At 42.5% G+C, this 18216-nt stretch overlaps 3 protein-coding genes across 4 annotated transcripts in view; 2 read left to right on the top strand and 1 right to left on the bottom strand.

Moving 5' to 3' along the window:
• LOC310791168 (transmembrane 6 superfamily member 1-like) overlaps nucleotides 1-2961 on the top strand; it is a gene marked incomplete at its 3' end in the record, with an annotated part of 9930 nt that extends 6969 nt beyond the window's left edge. The window contains exons 9-10 of the mRNA XM_083652861.1: nucleotides 1-19; nucleotides 2764-2961. The exon at nucleotides 1-19 is cut by the window's left edge and continues 101 nt beyond it. Coding sequence (XP_083508987.1) covers nucleotides 1-19; nucleotides 2764-2961 — 217 coding nt within the window. The remainder of the gene's footprint in view (nucleotides 20-2763) is intronic.
• A 2779-nt stretch (nucleotides 2962-5740) lies between these two features.
• zrsr2 (zinc finger (CCCH type), RNA-binding motif and serine/arginine rich 2) lies at nucleotides 5741-11556 on the top strand. 2 transcript variants are annotated; one of them, XM_083652653.1, is made up of 11 exons: nucleotides 5741-5825; nucleotides 5961-6054; nucleotides 6245-6353; nucleotides 6801-6887; nucleotides 7432-7470; nucleotides 8313-8443; nucleotides 8560-8773; nucleotides 9079-9134; nucleotides 9263-9372; nucleotides 9931-11404; nucleotides 11481-11556. In XM_083652653.1, exons 1-10 carry the CDS (start codon nucleotides 5765-5767, stop codon nucleotides 10998-11000), a joined length of 1971 nt encoding a protein of 656 aa, XP_083508779.1. In that variant the 5' UTR covers nucleotides 5741-5764; the 3' UTR covers nucleotides 11001-11404; nucleotides 11481-11556. The 2 variants fall into 2 exon arrangements, with proteins under 2 accessions (XP_083508779.1, XP_083508780.1); XM_083652654.1 differs by lacking the exons at nucleotides 5741-5825; nucleotides 5961-6054; nucleotides 6245-6353; nucleotides 6801-6887 and adding an exon at nucleotides 6914-7240 and having other exon boundaries at nucleotides 7373-7470.
• Nucleotides 11557-12685: 1129 nt separating this feature from the next.
• On the bottom strand, nucleotides 12686-17610 carry LOC310790947 (AP-1 complex subunit sigma-2-like). Its single transcript, XM_083652655.1, has 5 exons — nucleotides 17464-17610; nucleotides 16703-16881; nucleotides 15610-15718; nucleotides 14474-14611; nucleotides 12686-12822 (listed from the first exon to the last, which is right to left on the bottom strand). Exons 2-5 carry the CDS (start codon nucleotides 16879-16881, stop codon nucleotides 12775-12777), a joined length of 474 nt encoding a protein of 157 aa, XP_083508781.1. The 5' UTR covers nucleotides 17464-17610; the 3' UTR covers nucleotides 12686-12774.
• Nucleotides 17611-18216: the final 606 nt, after the last annotated feature.

The raw sequence follows: 18216 nt of genomic DNA, 5'->3' as shown, positions 1-18216 counted from the left end.
CTCAGGTGCGCTGGCACAGGTAAGTAGTATCACATGAATACAGTATACTGGTTATAGTTTATAGTTAGTATACTATAAACAAAATTGGAAACCTTTTTGGAGGACAAAGAAGATTTTCCAACTCAAAGCATCTTTTTCTCATAATTGCCGACGTCTAAAATGGCCTCTGTGGCTATTTCTGTGTGGATTCTTAAAATTTAACAAATGTATAGAAGACATCTCTTAAGTTATTTCTGAGACACAGAGGAGATAACATAATAATTTCTGCCTTGCTCGTAAATACCAGTATAGCCACGTAAACACACATACACGCATGCACGCACACACACACACACACACACACGCACACGCACGCACGCACACAAATTATGTGGATTTTGGACACAGTTTTCATATGTGAAATTCTCACCTGACATTACATAATTTCAGATTGAAAATGTAATTTTCACTAAGATGTTCACATGCTTTGAATTAAGGTGCGTTTTTACATGTGACTCGTTGCTGTGGCGTTGCATTGAGACTGTGGGTGACACTGGCAGTGCAGAGATCATTAATCAGTACTCATGTGAAGGTCTCCACAGACTAGTGTCTCTAGTCAGTGTACCTTCTAAAACAGGCAGCTGTGTGTATCCTACTATTTTGATGTATCCCTCAAGACTAACACAGATGTCAATGTTAACAGTGACACAGTGATATACAATTTCCAACACAGATACAGCGAAAATTAAATAACCAAGTTTGAAACACCAACATAGTTTCATTGATTGATTGAAAAGTTTATTTCTATAGACCAATTATACGCCTACGTCACAATGACAACAAAGCAAGCTGCGTGCGCAACGTGTAGGCAGAAAACCGTCAGCGCAGCATTCACAGACAGTGAAAAAGCCCCGCTGTCAGGACTGCTCTATGCCCATCTGCAACACACAGTTATATTTTAGTTTTAAAATGCAGTTCTCGGCTTACTACCACAGCTTATCGCCTAGTGATAAGCAATGTTATGCATCGAAATTAACGTTGTTTAATGGGATATGTCTTACAGACCCATACGCACTGGCGCTGTCAATTGGCCAAGCCTAGTCATACATATCGTGCATTCCTTTATAACTGGGGATAGCGTAGATAATTATTCTGTAACTTGCAAAGATATATTGTTATGTTGATAATGCACACAACTCAATAATGACATTATGTAACGTTACTTGGTCGTTAACTAACCGAGCGATGTGGCTGAGCAGCCTACAGTTTCAGGCAGCTTACCTGATTATGAAGAGCACTGCAAAGTCGGGCATTTTTAACGATTTCCTCTTTCGGCTTGCAACCAAAGACACCTACGGTTAGCATTAAAAGCAAGGACTAAAGTTTTACCGAATCCCGTCAACTCATACTGCTTTTATGCTAACCGTAGGTGTCTTTGGTTGCAAGCCGAAAGAGGAAATCGTTAAAAATGCCCGACTTTGCAGTGCTCGCTCATTTCATATCAGGTAAACTGTAGTAGGCTGCTAGTAACAGCCACATCGCTCGGTTAGTTAACAACCAAGTAACGTTAAATAATGTCATTATTGAGTTGAACTGATTGGAACGAGGACATCATTAAAAATGCCCAACTTTGTAGTGCTCTTCATAATCAGGTAAGCTGCCTGTAGCTGTAGGCTGCTCAGCCACATCGCTCGGTTAGTTAACGACCAAGTAACGTTACATAATGTCATTATTGAGTTGTGTGCATTATCAACATAACAATATATCTTTGCAAGTTACAGAATAATTATCTACGCTATTCCCAGTTATAAAGGAATGCACGATATGTATTGCCGGCCACTACGCTTGGCCAATTGACAGCGCCAGTGCGTATGGGTCTGTAAGACATATCCCATTAAACAACGTTAATTTCGATGCATAACATTGCTTATCACTAGGCGATAAGCTGTGGTAGTAAGCCGAGAACTGCATTTTAAAACTAAAATATAACTGTGTGTTGCAGATGGGCATAGAGCAGTCCTGACAGCGGGGCTTTTTCACTGTCTGTGAATGCTGGGCTGAGGGTTTTCTGCCTACACGTTGCGCGCGCAGCTCAATGTTGACAAGCTGTATAAGGGGTCTATAGGGACAGATACATAAACATAGAGCATTCACATGAAACAGTCTTTGTTATATATCCTGACATTTATAGCCTAAGCTAGTTTGCAATGTTTGTCCCTAGATGTTATAAGGCAAGTATAATTCTACTCTGTTTTGTCAGTTTGTTGGCCTTATATTCAAAATGCCCATACAGTATACCAGCTTCTGTTCTGGAATTGTCTAAGTTCTCCTCTCTTCTTGCTGCAGATTGGTCTCTTTGTTGATGTTGTGTTATGTTTCTAAGCAGCTGCTAGGGGACCAATCAGATGTTTCTAAGCAGCTGCTAGGGGACCAATCAGATCTCAACAATACGCAGCAGCTTTTAGTTGGAGCTGCAGGCTGACAGGTCACTCAGCGGTGGGACAAAGGCAGTGTCTGACTTCAGAGCAGGTGGCATGGTGGCACTCACTTAAGTGTCAGCTGTCTGCCAAAGATATTAATAGCAAAGCTGATGCTCCGGCAGCCATGGTTGCTACGAGACAGCCTGTGCCACTTTTTTCAGTCACTCTCCATGTAAAGCAGGGGTGTCAAAGATACGGCCCGGGGACCAGAACCGGCCCACCAAAGGGTCCAATCCGGCTCACAGGATGAGCTCAGTAGCTGTCAGTCAGTCATTGTCATGATGCTCTCCTCTTCCTCTGTCAGGCGCAGTTCTGTCACATCGCTGCGTCTCTTCACACACGGACACCGTTCTCCTACAGAGTGCCAGCTGACAGCCAGCCGCTCTTCCTGCTGCTCAACATCCTGTACGCTCTGGTGCCGCAGGCTCTGTGCTACCGCTGTGCCAGCAGCCCCGCCTTCTTCCTCAGGCCGTCTTCCTCACCTGACAACAAGAGTCAATGATGATGAATGTGTGTGTGTGTGTGCACGCGCGTGTGTGTCCGTGTGTGTCCGTGCGTGTGTGTGTGTGTGTGTGTGTGTGTGTGTGTGAGAGAGAGAGAGATAGAGAGAGGTCAAGCATACTGCACAAGGAAAGCTGGATCATAATTGTGATGGAAATCATCATTTGTCATCATTTGTTATTGCTAGTGTACTGTATATCTTTTTGCCTTAATAATGCGGTGAGAAAAGGAGTAGAGGTCTACAACAATGTTGATGGGCCTACAAGACGCCTTATCTTTGACTTATACTATGTGGATGCGATGATGTAAAGTTCTTGATAACGTTTAGTGCTGTTCTTATCTTTTTGTCCAATGATTAAAAAGGGAAAATAAGTCAAATAATTGTTACATCAACATTGTTGCATTTATTTCCCACTTTATCTTTCTTGTTGACAATACATTTTCTGTTTTGGCAATGGGTGGGTAGGTAACAATAAATACTGTGCTAGTGTGTATAAATGTAGCCTACCTGTTAATGACATGAAATAAGCATGTTGTTTGGTAGGTAGGTAGAGTGATCAGGTCAGATGCATCTGTCAGTGCTCACTGCTCAGGCCGGATTCAACCCGGGGCCTTCCCAGGATGAGGCAACAAGGCTCAAGGGGATAAGCACTTTGACCAGAACTTTCTTAACTCTCATAAACAACACAAATTAAATATTACATGTTCGAAAAGGAGTAGGTCGAAGTATGCCCCTATGTATTCCTACCCCTTTCTCAGTATCCAAAAAACTCATCTTTCATAGCCTACTTACTAATATATATGTCTAGCTACAGTATATACACATACACATTTATGTACAGTATGTAGGCCTACATACATAAACACAAATGTGCCATACATTTCTGTACTATATGTCTCACAATATGAACTATATATATTGCCATATTGTATACTGTACTCGATTATTTGAGAGACGGCTAGTAAATGTGGTTTTGAGCAGGCATATTTATTTATTTATTAGGACTCTGCTACACTCCAGCACAGTAGGTGGCAGTACTGCGAAAACGCATAGAAGAAGAAGAAGACGAAGAAGCCTTAAGGTGAACCGGAAGTGTTTAGCGTCACCTTTTCCTCGTTTCTTCTGCTCGTGAGCAAAACAACAAACGCCACTGGTAGTTAGCTAGTTAGCTATTGTCAGCTAATCCAGTACCTTTGCGAACAAATTCATCTCAACAAATAACTAATCCAATCATACGAAAAGCCAGTGTTTTTCGACTAAATGCTGGCGAGCTAACTTTGTGAAGGAACTAGCTAGCTAACTAGTTAGGTGTAGAAAGCTAGCTAGGGCACGTTAACGTTAGCCTTAGCTGTTATGATCCTATGGTTATCATGGCAGCATCCACTCCTTCACTGGTTTCTGCTCCAGCATTAAGGTAACGTTACCAGAGCCCTGTACTACGAAGCTAGTTTAATGCCTTATCCGAGTAAGTTTGAGTTTAAACCTGGTTTAGCCGTACTACAAAGCAAGTTAACTTTCAATCACCATGGCAACTGACGCTGCAAAGCTAACCTGGTCGCGACCAGGTTAGCTTCAGAGGATAAGATCAAAATCCATGACAGACCCATATAATCGGCTCTCTGGAGTCACTCACCGTTCATATAAGATCGCCATATGAAAAATAGATTGCAGTCAACTGAGAATATAACAAGAAAAACATTTGTGGCTCTGTAGGCTACATAATTAAATTAAGCCTACTTACCACTTTATGTCTTAACAGCTCAACGATGCGTGGAGAAATATGATCACTATTAATCACTGCGGCGCATATCATGAATGGACCCTCAAATGGAGTGAGGGTGATATTCTCCTACATGCCAGAAAAGCCTATACGTCTCAATTCAGTTCAGCAGTTTTCTCTTTTATAGTAGGCTATTAGGCTTTATACTAGGCTATTTTATATATGAATTATTCGATCAGTGCAACCACACACATGAGTGATAGAGATCATTATTCATTGAGCATGCGTTTCTAAATCTATGGTCTAAATAGGCTTACAGATTGTGGAAATGTATAGACTGAGATTACACATTTAGATTTGTTGCTGCTGCCTGTATCAATGCAGCTGTATCAATCGCTGATCAAAGTAAATCAAATGACTGATGTGAGTACAAGCTGCTGCTTTAGACAGCCCTTCAGCAGACTATCCAACGCGGATTTTCATTCTGACATTAAATCGCGGATACATTAAATATCCGCTAAAACTCTGATCATGCACTGCGCTTCATTGAACGAGGAAATGGGTGTGGAAATGGGTGTGGGCGTGGATAAACTCAGCTGTTCATAATGTGATTGGCTGGCGCACCTCTTTCGCGTGGACGCGCGCCTGTGCACGAGCGAAAAACGTGCGCGTGCACAGGCAGATCCCAGGTCCACTTACCTAGTAAAAAACCAGCGTCGTAGTATCAGTTAACTAGATAGCTTTGATCCTGTTCAGTCAAACCAGATCAAAGGGACTTATCGCGGATCTGTTAAACTAGTTTCGTAGTACAGGGCTCTGCTCTCTCACACTTAACCTTTATTTGTATTGATCATGTTAAAGTTAGCTTAACTATCTGTTTATGTGTTGGATAGATAGACTCAAAGCTAGCAGCATCACGTTACGCTTTTCAAGTCTGCAGGGATGGTGGTGGTTTTGTGTCTGCCCTGGTATCTGTCACCTTTCTTTCACTCTCCGTGAGTTTGCATCTCTGAGTCTGATGTGCTTGTTCGTTATTGTTTTACCTGTCATCACTTTAGCTGCAGGCAAAAACAACGCAGAGCGATGCTGAAGAAAGTACGAAGAAAACGGAAACGCCAGGCCCTAGCCCAAGTCAGACAATGTGGTATGGAGTTAGCTAACTTACCAAATGTAATGTGTTAACTTCGCATTGTTCTCATGATAGCTCCGAGTTGAAAGTGTTGAGTATCACTTTAACAAACATTGCTGTTACGCTTGATAGACACTTGCACATCTTTAGTTTTAACAGATGGAGCGAACTGTTTATCTGAGGAGGAGGAGGAGGAGGAGGAGAAGGAAGGAGAAGAAGATGATGATGATGCTGAGAAGGAAAGGTAACTAAATGCTAACTTTGTTCTGTTTTCATGTGCAACACAATCACTGGTAAGAATACCATGTAGGCCTAACATCAATGTTGATCTAGATTCTAGAGAGAATACCAACACAGACTGCATTAGACGTGATATGAAGACGTGAGTTTGTAATCTCCAATGTGTTTGATATGCCTCCGCCTTGTCTTTTCAGGCAGCGGCTGCATGAACAGTGGCTGGACAGAGAGAGGCTTGCTCAGGAGGAGTTCAGGCTCAAGTCTGAGAGGGAGGAAGCTGCAAGGAAGAGAAAAGAAGAGGATGAGGTATCCTACAGCTTTTCAGTCTCCATCACACAGAACATACTCTGGCTCGTCATACTATAAAGCAAGGACTCTGTGTGTGTGTGTCCTTCGCATATCTCGAGAACCGTTCGTCCGATCTACTTCACACTGGGCGGGTGTGTTGCTGCGTGCCTGAGGAAATGCAGTGCAATTTGGACATGTGACACGTTCAATATTAATAAACTTTGAATAAACAAGCGAATCTCACTTCCAAGTTGATGTCAAAACTTACATACATTATGCTCACTACAAAAAAACTAGACTACACCACTGGCAGCAGAGGAGCGAATGGGCACTGTACTAGTTTCTTAAAAGTTAAAATTCGGAAAGTTTGTGAACATGCCAGGTTCTATAGTCATTTGTAAGATAGGTGTATTTTGATCATGTTGATGATTTAAATGAACTTGTCATTCTGTCTTGTTTTCACAGCGGATGATAAAGGAGGAGTGGGACTCGCAGCAGAAGAGAGACCAGGAGGAAATAGACCTGAAGCAGCAGAAGAAGCGAGACAGAGAGGTGAAACGGGCCCCAGGAGGATAGAAACAAAGAGAATTATATCCTCATCTACTTTGACCAATGAGTGGACCGTTAGATTTATCACCAGTATTTATTTATATTAGTAATTACTAGTAGCATCCAAATTGATGATTGAAATAATCCTATATTTAAACATATCTAATTTATGGCTTGTATAATTTTGTACCAACTGAGTATTTCCTTTCAAGTGTTCTTGCCTTATACACAATTTTTTTTTTTACTTTTTCCTTGACCGAGCGGCACAAGCAATGATCCTGTTCCTTAACTAAGATCCACACAAAGAGAAACACCCATACCAAGTTACCATCACCTTCCACTCTCAGGACGAGGATGTATCTTTTACTCGTGGCTCTGTGTGAAAAGTGTCTGTGAATTTGCCTCCCGAGAGTCCAGATATCTTTTGCATTATTAACCTGTTGAGACGTGAACCAAATTGTTGATGTGATCTTAACATGCAGGAACAGATATGCTCTCTGTTGACCCCTACACATTTTCACCAGCAATGTCTTTACACCATTTGTAGGAGGCTGTTCAGAAAATGTTGGACGAAGCTGAGAATCAGGTATTACACGCGCTGACATCATTGCATTGTTTTTTTTATGACCCCCAAATATTCACGAGTAGAAAAGAGTGAGGGGGGACATTTATTGTATTATTGAAATGTATAATATAAATCAAATTCAACAGAACTCCACTACAGTCAGTCTTCAAGAGAGCATCAAAGGGATCAGTGCATGAGCAGGACAACTATTGATAGCAGGACAATTATTCCTAGCATGAATTGTGATCACTGATTGCTCTCAAAATAGTATTTCCAGTGTAAAGCCCCTAAGCATGCATCGATCATATTGAAACTGTGGTTAGGAGGATAGACAACACATTTTTACATTTGAGGCTTTCAGCTTACTCTTATCCAGAGTCTCTTGCAGTGATTGCAGCAGTAGGAAAAGCCTAAACCCCCCCCCAAAAAAAAGATTCCTAGATCACCGAAATTACAAGCAACCAGCAGTAAGGCGTGTCAGGGTTACGTTAGAGCTCCACGACCAGCAAAGCGTCGTATTGCCATCAGTGTTGCGACAACTTGACACAGAGTGTGTTGGCTTTTCAATGGATTCACCAGAAAACAATCAATTCAACTTAATTCCAATGTTCGAGCCATCAAGGATATAACCTCTGTGATTTTGTAGCTTGGATGCAGCCATCGGACACAAGGCGAGCAGTGGAGCATCTTTCACTGATGGCACTGCCTGACGCACGATGGCTGTCGTGGAGCCGGGCCGTTACAGTGCACTGACAGTCTTGTGACCATAGAATGAGGATTAAAGAGAGACTGAACTAAAAGCTCACCTAATGCCTCTCGGTGATGAACAATTAAACTACATTTGTGGATGTTCTCCATTGCAGCTAGAGAATGGAGCTCCATGGATGAATCCTGAGGCTCCAGCGACAGGAAGCTCTGAGAACTATGGGACAGAGCGGGACATCGCCAACTGTCCCTTCTTCCTCAAGACGGGAGCATGTCGATTTGGAGAGCGGTACGTTTCCGTTTGTCTTTTGAAACTTGACATTCATAAATGTGTCGTTCGTCTGCAGGTGAATCGATAGTTTGTTTGCATAGATGAAATACTCAACCATCCCTCTGTACGTTCAGATGCTCTCGTAAGCACGTTCATCCCGCCGCGAGCCCGACCCTGATGATCCGCGGGATGTTTGTGACGTTTGGCATGGTGCAGTGTCACCGCGATGACTATGACACCGACGCGTGTTTGGAGCACAGCGAGGAGGAGCTGCAGGAGCATTTCCTCGATTTCTACGAGGATGTCCTGCCAGAGTTCAAGAGTGTCGGCAAGGTGGTGCAATTCAAGGTAAGAAGATCAGGACAATGTGAAATCTGGTTTGGGGAATTTTTGTTTTAATTGTTATCTGTTGTGTTTGTTTGTTTTTGTCTCCCCCCCCATTGTGTTATGAGATAAAAAAAAATTAAGTGTTTGAAAATGTCCTTGTAATCTAATGTTAGATCTCTTACCGATGCCAGGAAGAATCAGAGCTGTTTGCTGTATAGAAACCTGCCCAGACTTTAGTTTAGGTTTAGGTTCATGCTCACTGATCAAATCATTACAAGTTAAAAAAAAAAAAAGTTTAACTGAAATCTGCCGGGTCCCCCTTTTAGGTCAGCTGCAACTTTGAACCACACTTGAGAGGAAATGTTTACATCCAGTTTGACACGTAAGCCAATGCACAACTACTACTCGGCTACACTTTCAAAATGGTCGACGTGCGCTGTGTTCACAATTTGGAATCAAACTCTCCTCATTGTCTGTCTTCTGTCTTGTGTCTCTCTGTTGTGCGTCAAGAGAGGAGCACTGTAGAGAGGCCTTCGTCCAGTTCAACGGGAGGTGGTATGCAGGCAAGCAGCTTCACTGTGAGCTCTGCCCCGTTACACGCTGGAAGAACGCTATATGTGGTGAGTCACTTATTCGCCCAGAAATCAGGAACACATTATTTGCTAAGTATAGTAAATATTAGGGGTGTCAAAAATAATCGATTATAAGATGCATCGCGATGCGGACGTGCACGATTCTGCATCGATTCACAAATGTCAAAAATCGATTATTATTATTATTATTATTTTTTTTTTAAATAATCAAATAAAATATAATGGAAGTACATGCAGTTGTTTATTTGGATCATAATACAATGCAATTCCAAATGCACTTTTATTTTAAAAGTAGCCACACAGTGAGAAAAAAGAGAGAAAGTGATGCATCGATTTAAGATGCATCGAGATGCATCGATAATCGTAATCGAATCGAATCGTAGCCCTCTGAATCGTAATCGAATCGAATCGTGAGGCCAGTGAAGATTCACAGCCCTAGTAAATATACAGGAGTTTGGCTCATTGACAGCTGAGTTTCACAGCAAGATCGATGTATGACATCATCATATACTGTATACTGGACATTCACTATCTCTGTGAATTCACTATCTTGCTTCCTCCTGTGTGTATTTTCCCCCCCCTCAGGCTTGTTTGACAGACAGAAGTGTCCCAAAGGGAAGCACTGTAACTTCCTCCATGTGTTTCGTAACCCCGGCAACGAGTTCTGGGAGGCTGACAGAGACCTGCACTTGTCACCGGACCGCGGCGGCAGGTGGACCCCGCGGGCGGGGTGGTACTCGGAGCGATGCAGGGAGCGCTCGTGGAGGCAGCGCAACGGCAGCAGAAGCCCCCCGAGATCCGAGCGGTCCCACGGCCGACGAGAAGGCGGCAAGCGGAGGAGCCGAAGCAGGGAGAGGAGTCGCGAGAGGTGGGCGCCGCCCCCGCATCACCACCACAGAGGAGACGGCATGCGCAGCGACAGGTCGTCCAGATCCAGACCCGTCGGCAGGAGGAGAGACGGCTATCGGAGCAGGAGTAGGGACAGAGACAGAGAGCGGGACCGCTCGAGGAGTAGAAGTGGAGAGCGGGAGCGAGACAGGCTTCGGAACAGAGGGAAGGACAAGTACAGGAGTCGAAGTCGAGAGAGAGACAGGCCTCGGAGTCGAGAGAAAGACGCACGTGTCGGAGTAGAGAGAGACCGGTCAAAGAGCAGAAGTAGAGACCGGGAGAGAAAGAGAAAAAGCAGAGAAAAGAGCAACGATCGGAGCCCCAAGCAGCCCCATAGGGAAGACGAAACCCCAAATGACGACACCCAGACACGCCATGACGACACCCAGACACACCATGATGACACCCAGACACACCGCCACAAACGCTCCAAGAAGAGCAAGAAGAAGAACAAGAGGAAACGCAAGAAGAAGAGCCATTCTCCTGCAGGGATGACTTCATCTGGAGAGTCGGAGAAGGACGAGCCAGAGGCCGGGGAGAAGAACCTTTCTGCAACAAGTCCGAGTCAAGATAGGAATGAAAGGGAGCTGATTGGGAGTGGTGAGGAAGACTTGGGGATGAAGGAAGACTTGGGGATGAATCCCAGTGTGCACAATGAGACTGAAAACAAGTGTAGTCCAGAGGTGCAAAGTGAAAAGTCTGACCCACAGAATCCAAATGAACTGGTTGGAAATGTTGACAATGACATCAACAACACAAACTCATAGCTGTTTGCAACTACATGAGTGGATAGAGAACTGCTCCACATTCAGTTAGGAATAAATGTGATCTTTTGGGCAATGATGAGAAAAAGCCACACAGTTGTCTTTTGTCATTTCAGGTTTTCAGCAGGCCAGATCACCATTTTGTCCAAATGTAAATGTTTCGCTTCTTTTGCAAAGTGATAGTTTTGCTTTAACACCATCAGCTGAAGCACTAAACTACATGTGTTTATAGTGACTGAGATAAAAACGGTGTGAAACAAAGACTAACAGTCGGGTTTTCTTTTTTGGATACATTTATTGTTACTTTCAATGAAGTATCAGAAAAAAAATGTTGGCAAATGTGTTGGCAGTGTTTAACCCATTGATACCTGATGCAGCATTTGCGTGTATATCCCTCACTTGTGTGCGTATCCCTTTAAGACCGCGAACCGCGTTAACGCGGTTCGCGGTCTTAAAGGGATACACACACAAATGCTGCATCAGGTATCAATGGGTTAATACAAAAGTTGGTTATTTCTTTTGCACAAATAAAAGATGAACATGACAGTCGTTGGACGATTGCCTACAAATCAATGGTTACAGAACACCCTTTTGGTGTTACCTATTCAAATAGTTAGAAAGACAAACTGGGGTGAGTATGTAATAGTGTGTTTGCTTGGTTTTTCCTATAGAATCCTATAGATAAATGAGCAAGCTGGCACTGAGTATTAGTGATGTACTCTACGTGCAGTCGTCCTTGTCAATCGACAGAGCTAAAGTTCTCACCCCCCCCAAAAAAAACACTTTGGAATAGACCTAGTCTTTAAATTGATTTGATTCGAATACTTATCAAAATATGGCAAAAAAGGGACAACTATGCTGAAATATATAATCACAATACATCTTAAACATACTGTCAAATCAGTTGTGGTTAGTAGCTCTTAATCCCTTTTCCACCAAGTGAGTCTTCCATAGACACCATTAGGTCAACACAGTGTTCTTTGGTCATATGTTACTCTAAGAATTAGCCTAAACTACGATAATACATCAAATATCGTCTCTTATTAGGATCATATTTCCCCATATGGGAATCCTGATTTAAGACTAAGCTTGATCTCCAAAGGCCATACAAATTTTCGTTAAATGTTCAACCAACGTGTCGGAAAGATAAATCCAGTGCGTACAGGAAAAAAGCCTACTAAACGACATTAAGATGTTTGACACTAATGTAGGAACTACAAAGGCAAAGAATTTGACTCAAGGAAATGTGAAATTCTTGAAGAAAAAGGAAACTTAACTAATTGAACGTGGGTGTATGGTTTAATTGAACTTGTCTGGTGTGTTCGATATGTCCAGCTATAATTTGTTATCATGGTGTCAATGATCACCATGACGGCACATTTAAGGAGCTTTAATCGTGTCATGAAATCAGAAATACTCCAGACTTTCATTTTGAAGTCTGTCTCGTAAACCGAACCCCACATACAGCTCTGCGATCGATGAGCATGACAATGGATGATGCTAACATGATAACCGCCGTTTTCATGTGGATGTCTTCGCTACATTGTACTCCATAGGGTTTCCAGAGTTGTGTGGGGAGTGTAGTCAATTGTACTGCAGAGAACAGCGATCTGGTACATAGCAGAGACACTTGAACACCACAATTGAAACAACATTAAATGACGTTACAGAATAGTACAGTACATTGATTGTGATGATTATATACATACAACACTGACACGGGACAGAGACATGGTGGTGGTGAGATCTGCGTAACGCAGTAATGCCGGGGACACATTTATGTCAGTCCGATCTCTTCCAGGACGCTCCGTGGTGCTTCGGCCTCCTGCAGACGAGGAAGAGAAAACAAACACACACGTAATGCTCTCCACTGAAAGACACTTTGTCTTTTCTGTTTAAAGCAGGAAAGTCCCATTGAGATGAATACATCTCTTTCTCAAGGGAGACCTGGCCAAGACGGGCAGCAGCATAAGTAAAAAAAAAAAAACATAATTACAGACAGAAAATAAAAACAAACTTATGATGAGGTAGTCATGAGTCATGTTTTGCAGAGCAAAGTACCACTCCCAATTTAACTTCCTAGCAGAATACACATGCAGTGTAGCGGGCTGTGCAGCTGTTGGTCGCTCGCTCACAGAGACTTTGCAGAGACTTTCTTATTATAGTTGTGATTCTGATATTCTTATTATAGTTGTGATTCTGATATTCTTATTATAGTTGTGATTCTGATATTATTATTATAGTTGTGATTCTGATATTCTTATTATAGTTCTGATTCTGATATTATTATTATAGTTCTGATTCTGATATTCTTATTATAGTTGTGATTCTGATATTCTTATTATAGTTGTGATTCTGATATTATTATTATAGTTCTGATTCTGATATTCTTATTATAGTTCTGATTCTGATATTCTTATTATAGTTGTGATTCTGATACCCGCTGGAGCTCACAATCACTGGCCATTTACTCAGGGCTCGCTCACAGAGTTGGCATACAGCCTCTCCTCTCTCACCCCAGAGGTGTTTCATCGTCCGCTTCCCTGGCTGATTCCAACTCCGCTCCATCAGTAGCGGACGGATGGAGCTCTCCATGGTGCTGAACCCGTGTTCATTCATTTTGGCCACTAATTAGCCATTTTCTGCCCATTTATTTGGCCCCTAATTACCTAATTAAAAAATCTGAATCTAAAAATTCAGCACATAAAATGACATAGCTGTGGCCGAACACAATTTCTGATCACACAAACACACATTCTTATTAGAGGATCTAGGAGATAGGATCTAGGATTATAGGATTATAGATTAGACACAGCGTGATTATAAAATCAGTTGATGGGGGGCAGGACTTTCCAGTGAGTTTTCCTTTTACAGGCTTGTAAAGTGAGCCATGTTACAATAACACAATTGCAGTGTGCTTACTAAAAATAAATGGCTTAGCATTAACTTGATCTACTACCACTGATGACAGCTATGCAAACACGCACGGCGCTTAGGAGGGACAACACTCACTTTATCAGCCTATCAAGGTGCTTATATGCACAAGGAGGAGGGACAACACTCACTTTATCAGCCTATCAAAGTGCTTATAGGCACAAGGAGGAGGGACAACACTCACTTTATCAGCCTATCAAAGTGCTTATAGGCACAAGGAGGAGGGACAACACTCACTTTATCAGCCTATCAAAGTGCTTATAGGCACAAGGAGAGGTGGAGAGATAGTGATTGAGCGCTGCAGCAGACTTTAATATGCACTGACTGCAGTGCTGAGGAGAGGACATAGAAGACCAAGTGGTGGATAGAGCAACACAGGAAGGTAGAGAGAGCGTTTTGGATCTCCCTTTCGATCTGATTCTCCACCCTGTGACTAAATGAAACTATGAATTCTACACATACGTACTCTACCTAATACAGTAGTTGGCCTGTGAAATTGTCTACTCCACAACCAGAGTCGCCGATAAAGAAGCAGTGCTCACCTCCTGCAGTAGGTCGGCCTGCTCGATGGCCTTCAGCACGTTCTTCTTAGACGTCTCCTGGGCTTCTCCTCCCAGCAGGAACTCATCCAGGATGAAGTAGGCCTTCTCAAAGTTGAAGATGATATCCAGCTCACACACCTGTGAGGCCGCACCAACGCAGTTAGCAGATCAGAGGAGATTCTGTGTAGCCTAAAATGACTTTCACTGCTTTTACTGACTGCGTTTAGATGGACATGATGAGTACCCCGGTTAAAATATGAACGGCTTTTTGAAGTATCCCGTTTTTGTGTTTGCACATGTAAACATCATATCCCGATTTCAGAACCCTGGATAAGCCCTTAAACCGGTTTTGAGAAACCTGATGACACGAGCTGGAGTAAAAAGCACTAAGTAAGAAACCGGCATACTACTGGTTTCTAACTGCAGCCGACAACCTGTGCCGGCACGGCTTCAGCACGGCTTCAGCCAAATGACGCAACAGAACATTTCAAACAATGGCAGCAATGAAAGCATCTCATGGAGTTTTGTCTTTCGCTGATGAAATAATGAAATATGCCTGGCAGTCTACATGGGAGGAAGCATGGAAATGCTATTCAAGTCTGTAGTGTACAGACTAGAGGACGAAGGTGTTGTGACTCAAATGAAAGAAGCGGCGTACAAACAGGGACAGACCACCATGAAGAGGAAGTCCCACACAGTCTGTGCCCAAAAAAGGTGGATGATGTCACACACTCGATACAAGCGAGTCGCAGCTGATGCCACTTTTGTTGTAAACATCACAGGTGCCTGCGCAAATAGCATGCAGTAATGAGTAACTGGCATACTAGTATTAAGTCTCATAACCAGGATACTCAGCCTAGCCTAGTCCATGTTAACACAGTCACTGTAGACTTGTGCATGTACGTATAAACGCACACACACACACACGCACACACACACACACACAGGACTTTATTGTCAGATTTCTCTGGAATGTGTCTGGCATCACAGAGGAAGGAAATGTGTGTGAAGTTGAAGAGACTCACACACACGCACGCACGCGCGCACACACACACACACACACACACACACACACACACACACACACACACACACACACACACACACACACACAGTGTGAAGTTGAAGAGACTCACACTGCCAAAGTATTTGTCCAGCAGCTCCACATATCTATGGATGATCTCCAGGGTGATCAGCTCATTGTCCTGATCCTCTACTGCACAGCAGAAATACAGGCTAGCATACCTACAATAGAAGGAAATACAAGGTGATACATGTCATGGGTTAACATGAAGGGAGGCTAGCATACCTACAATAGAAGGAAATACAAGGTGATACATGGGTTAACATGAAGCTAGCATACCTACAATAGAAGGAAATACAAGGTGATACATGTCATGGGTTAACATGAAGGGAGGCAACATGCAAATAAGAAGTGTGCAGTTTAGGAACATGTGGTAATATGGGATCTGCCACCACTGGAAATAATATGTATGGAAATATTTCATTTTCCCCTCAGGCCCTCACATGTATGTTGAGAGAAAGCAGAGAGAATCAGAGTCATGTTTATGTATATAATTGATATGTATCTGTGCGTTCATGTTTGCATGCATGTTCAAGATTCAAGATTTTTATTGTCACTCCGTAGTACAAGTATCACATGTGAAATTCTTGTGCTGTGAACTCCGTTTACAACATAAATATAACAGGGCATATGAGTGCAAAAACAACAAGAGACACAACAAGCAATAAGGCAGTAGAGTGATAAGACAAGTCAGAGACAGTGGCATATTCACTGCACATAGGTGCACATGTCGTGTGCATACTTTAGACGTACTTAAACATAAAAAAAAAAAAAGTGGCATTTTCACTGCACATAGGTGCACATGTCATGTGCATACTTTAGACGTGCTTAAACATTTTAAATTCGACGTATTTGACGTACAGGTGCTAATAGCATATACCTAATTAAACATACAATTAAACATTAGACATACATAATGGTAGCAGCTACAGTACGGTACAGTACAGCTACTACACTATTTGTATATGTTAAGGAGTCTCGTGGCCTGCGGGAAGAAACTGTCCCTCAAGCGATTTGTGCGTGCTTTTGGGACCCTGTATCTGTGTGTCTGTGTTTAAACAGCAAGTTGGAGGAAAGCACAGAGTGCTGCCGTCAGGGAATGAGAGACACCACAGCCAGCTTTGACACTTCTGTTACTTGCTTACCTCTTGTAGACGATCTTAAGGTCCCTCCACTCCAGAAAGCTGCACATCTTGGGCTTCCTGGCCAGTATGGTCTGCACCAGGTCTCTGGAGATCTTCTTCCTCTCCTTGTCAGACAGAGGCACATACCATTTCTGCAGCCGCAGCTTCCCCTGCCTGCTGAACAACAGCATGAACTGCATCTGGAGGGAGGGAAGGATCGATGGATGAGTTGTTGTGGTATACAAGGTGGTGGAGTGATTCAGTTCAAAGTAACGAGGGTAACATTATGCATTGAGATGCAAGGAGGAGAGAGAAACAGTAACGTTCACAGCGATTTAAGAGATTAATAAATGAAAATTATTTGAGAGGGTGGTGAAGAAGGAATGAAAAATGATGGAGGACAATGTTAATGATCAACATTACAACAATATTTTGTTTTACATGACAGGGAAAGTTGATCCAATCCCTCAAACAGAATGAGACGGTTTGGGAAGTTAATAAATGCTAGCACAGATTATGGGGAAGCATGATTTGTTTTGGTTAATACGAATCATTTATCAAATATAAATAATGTATCCAAATATTATTTTATACAAAGTTTAATTGGTCGTTTGTTCGAGCCGAATAGCGAGCTAATATTAGCTAACGTTAACCCGAATGGACTAATATGTAAACAACAAACAAGGATGCTCCCCAACATGTTTTTTTTGTCATGTGTCCTTTGCGCCCCCCTCCTGCGACGCTTCGCTGAGCTACAGCCGAGAAATAAACACTCATCTTACCTTCGACCCGACGTCGATGTAGACGCTAACTTAGGCGATTCGCAACTTTGACCAATTCAATCTAAATATGTGGCCACAAAGTGAACGAATAGCCCCAGTGTTGTTGTGTACTTGTCCCGCTAGCTGCTAAGCTAGCTAGCGCGTCTGACGTCTCGCTCTGACTGACCAGCCTCTGATGATGATTCAGTTAGCAGCGCTGTCATTGGTTGAAACGTCCACTGCTGTGTGATTTGATTCGGTTAGAAATTCCGTTATTCCTGACTATGTTCCTGACATAGCTTGGTTCCCTGTTATGTGCTTATGTGATGTGTGACTGTGAACCATAGACATAGATAATGCTGTGAACAACCATGGCTGTGAACCTGAACGGATGCAGAAGCATAAACCGATGTGGTTTATATTCACTGTTGAAATGTAAATGAGATGGCAAATGGGACACATTTGTGTTCTGTTGTATTCTATTCTATTCTATTCCTGTATTTAACCTATCTTATATTAATTTTAATCTTGTCTCGTGTGTTTCCTTAGTTTCATTGTCTTACCATGTTTTAACCCATTTAATCCCCAAATTTTCCTAGACATGAAAATATCAGAATCGTGTGTCATTTTCAAGATTCAAGATTGTTATTGTCGAATGAATGAATGAATGAATGAATGAAAGTTTTATTTACGTGTCAGGACAAATTACATGACCCATCCCACATATCAGACACATCAACATAAAGTTATTACCATATCGATTCCGGTGCATAA

This window comes from Poromitra crassiceps (assembly GCF_964638095.1).
Source record: "Poromitra crassiceps genome assembly, chromosome: 16".
In the NCBI taxonomy this organism is placed as follows: Eukaryota; Metazoa; Chordata; class Actinopteri; order Beryciformes; family Melamphaidae; genus Poromitra; species Poromitra crassiceps.
The sequence above is the reverse complement of the archived record's forward strand: the minus strand, read 5'-3'. Positions and strand labels throughout refer to the sequence as shown.

Coding starts and splice junctions, on each gene's coding strand:
- zrsr2 (XM_083652653.1), top strand. CDS start 5,765: ATGCTGAAGAAAGTACGAAGAAAACGGAAACGCCAGGCCCTAGCCCAA. Junction 7,471..8,312: donor TGGACGAAGCTGAGAATCAG/GTATTACACGCG, acceptor TCTCCATTGCAG/CTAGAGAATGGAGCTCCATG. Junction 8,774..9,078: donor GCAAGGTGGTGCAATTCAAG/GTAAGAAGATCA, acceptor TCCCCCTTTTAG/GTCAGCTGCAACTTTGAACC.
- LOC310790947 (XM_083652655.1), bottom strand. CDS start 16,881: ATGCAGTTCATGCTGTTGTTCAGCAGGCAGGGGAAGCTGCGGCTGCAG. Junction 15,719..16,702: donor CTTAAGATCGTCTACAAGAG/GTAAGCAAGTAA, acceptor CTTCTATTGTAG/GTATGCTAGCCTGTATTTCT. Junction 12,823..14,473: donor AGGCCGACCTACTGCAGGAG/GTGAGCACTGCT, acceptor CCTCGTCTGCAG/GAGGCCGAAGCACCACGGAG.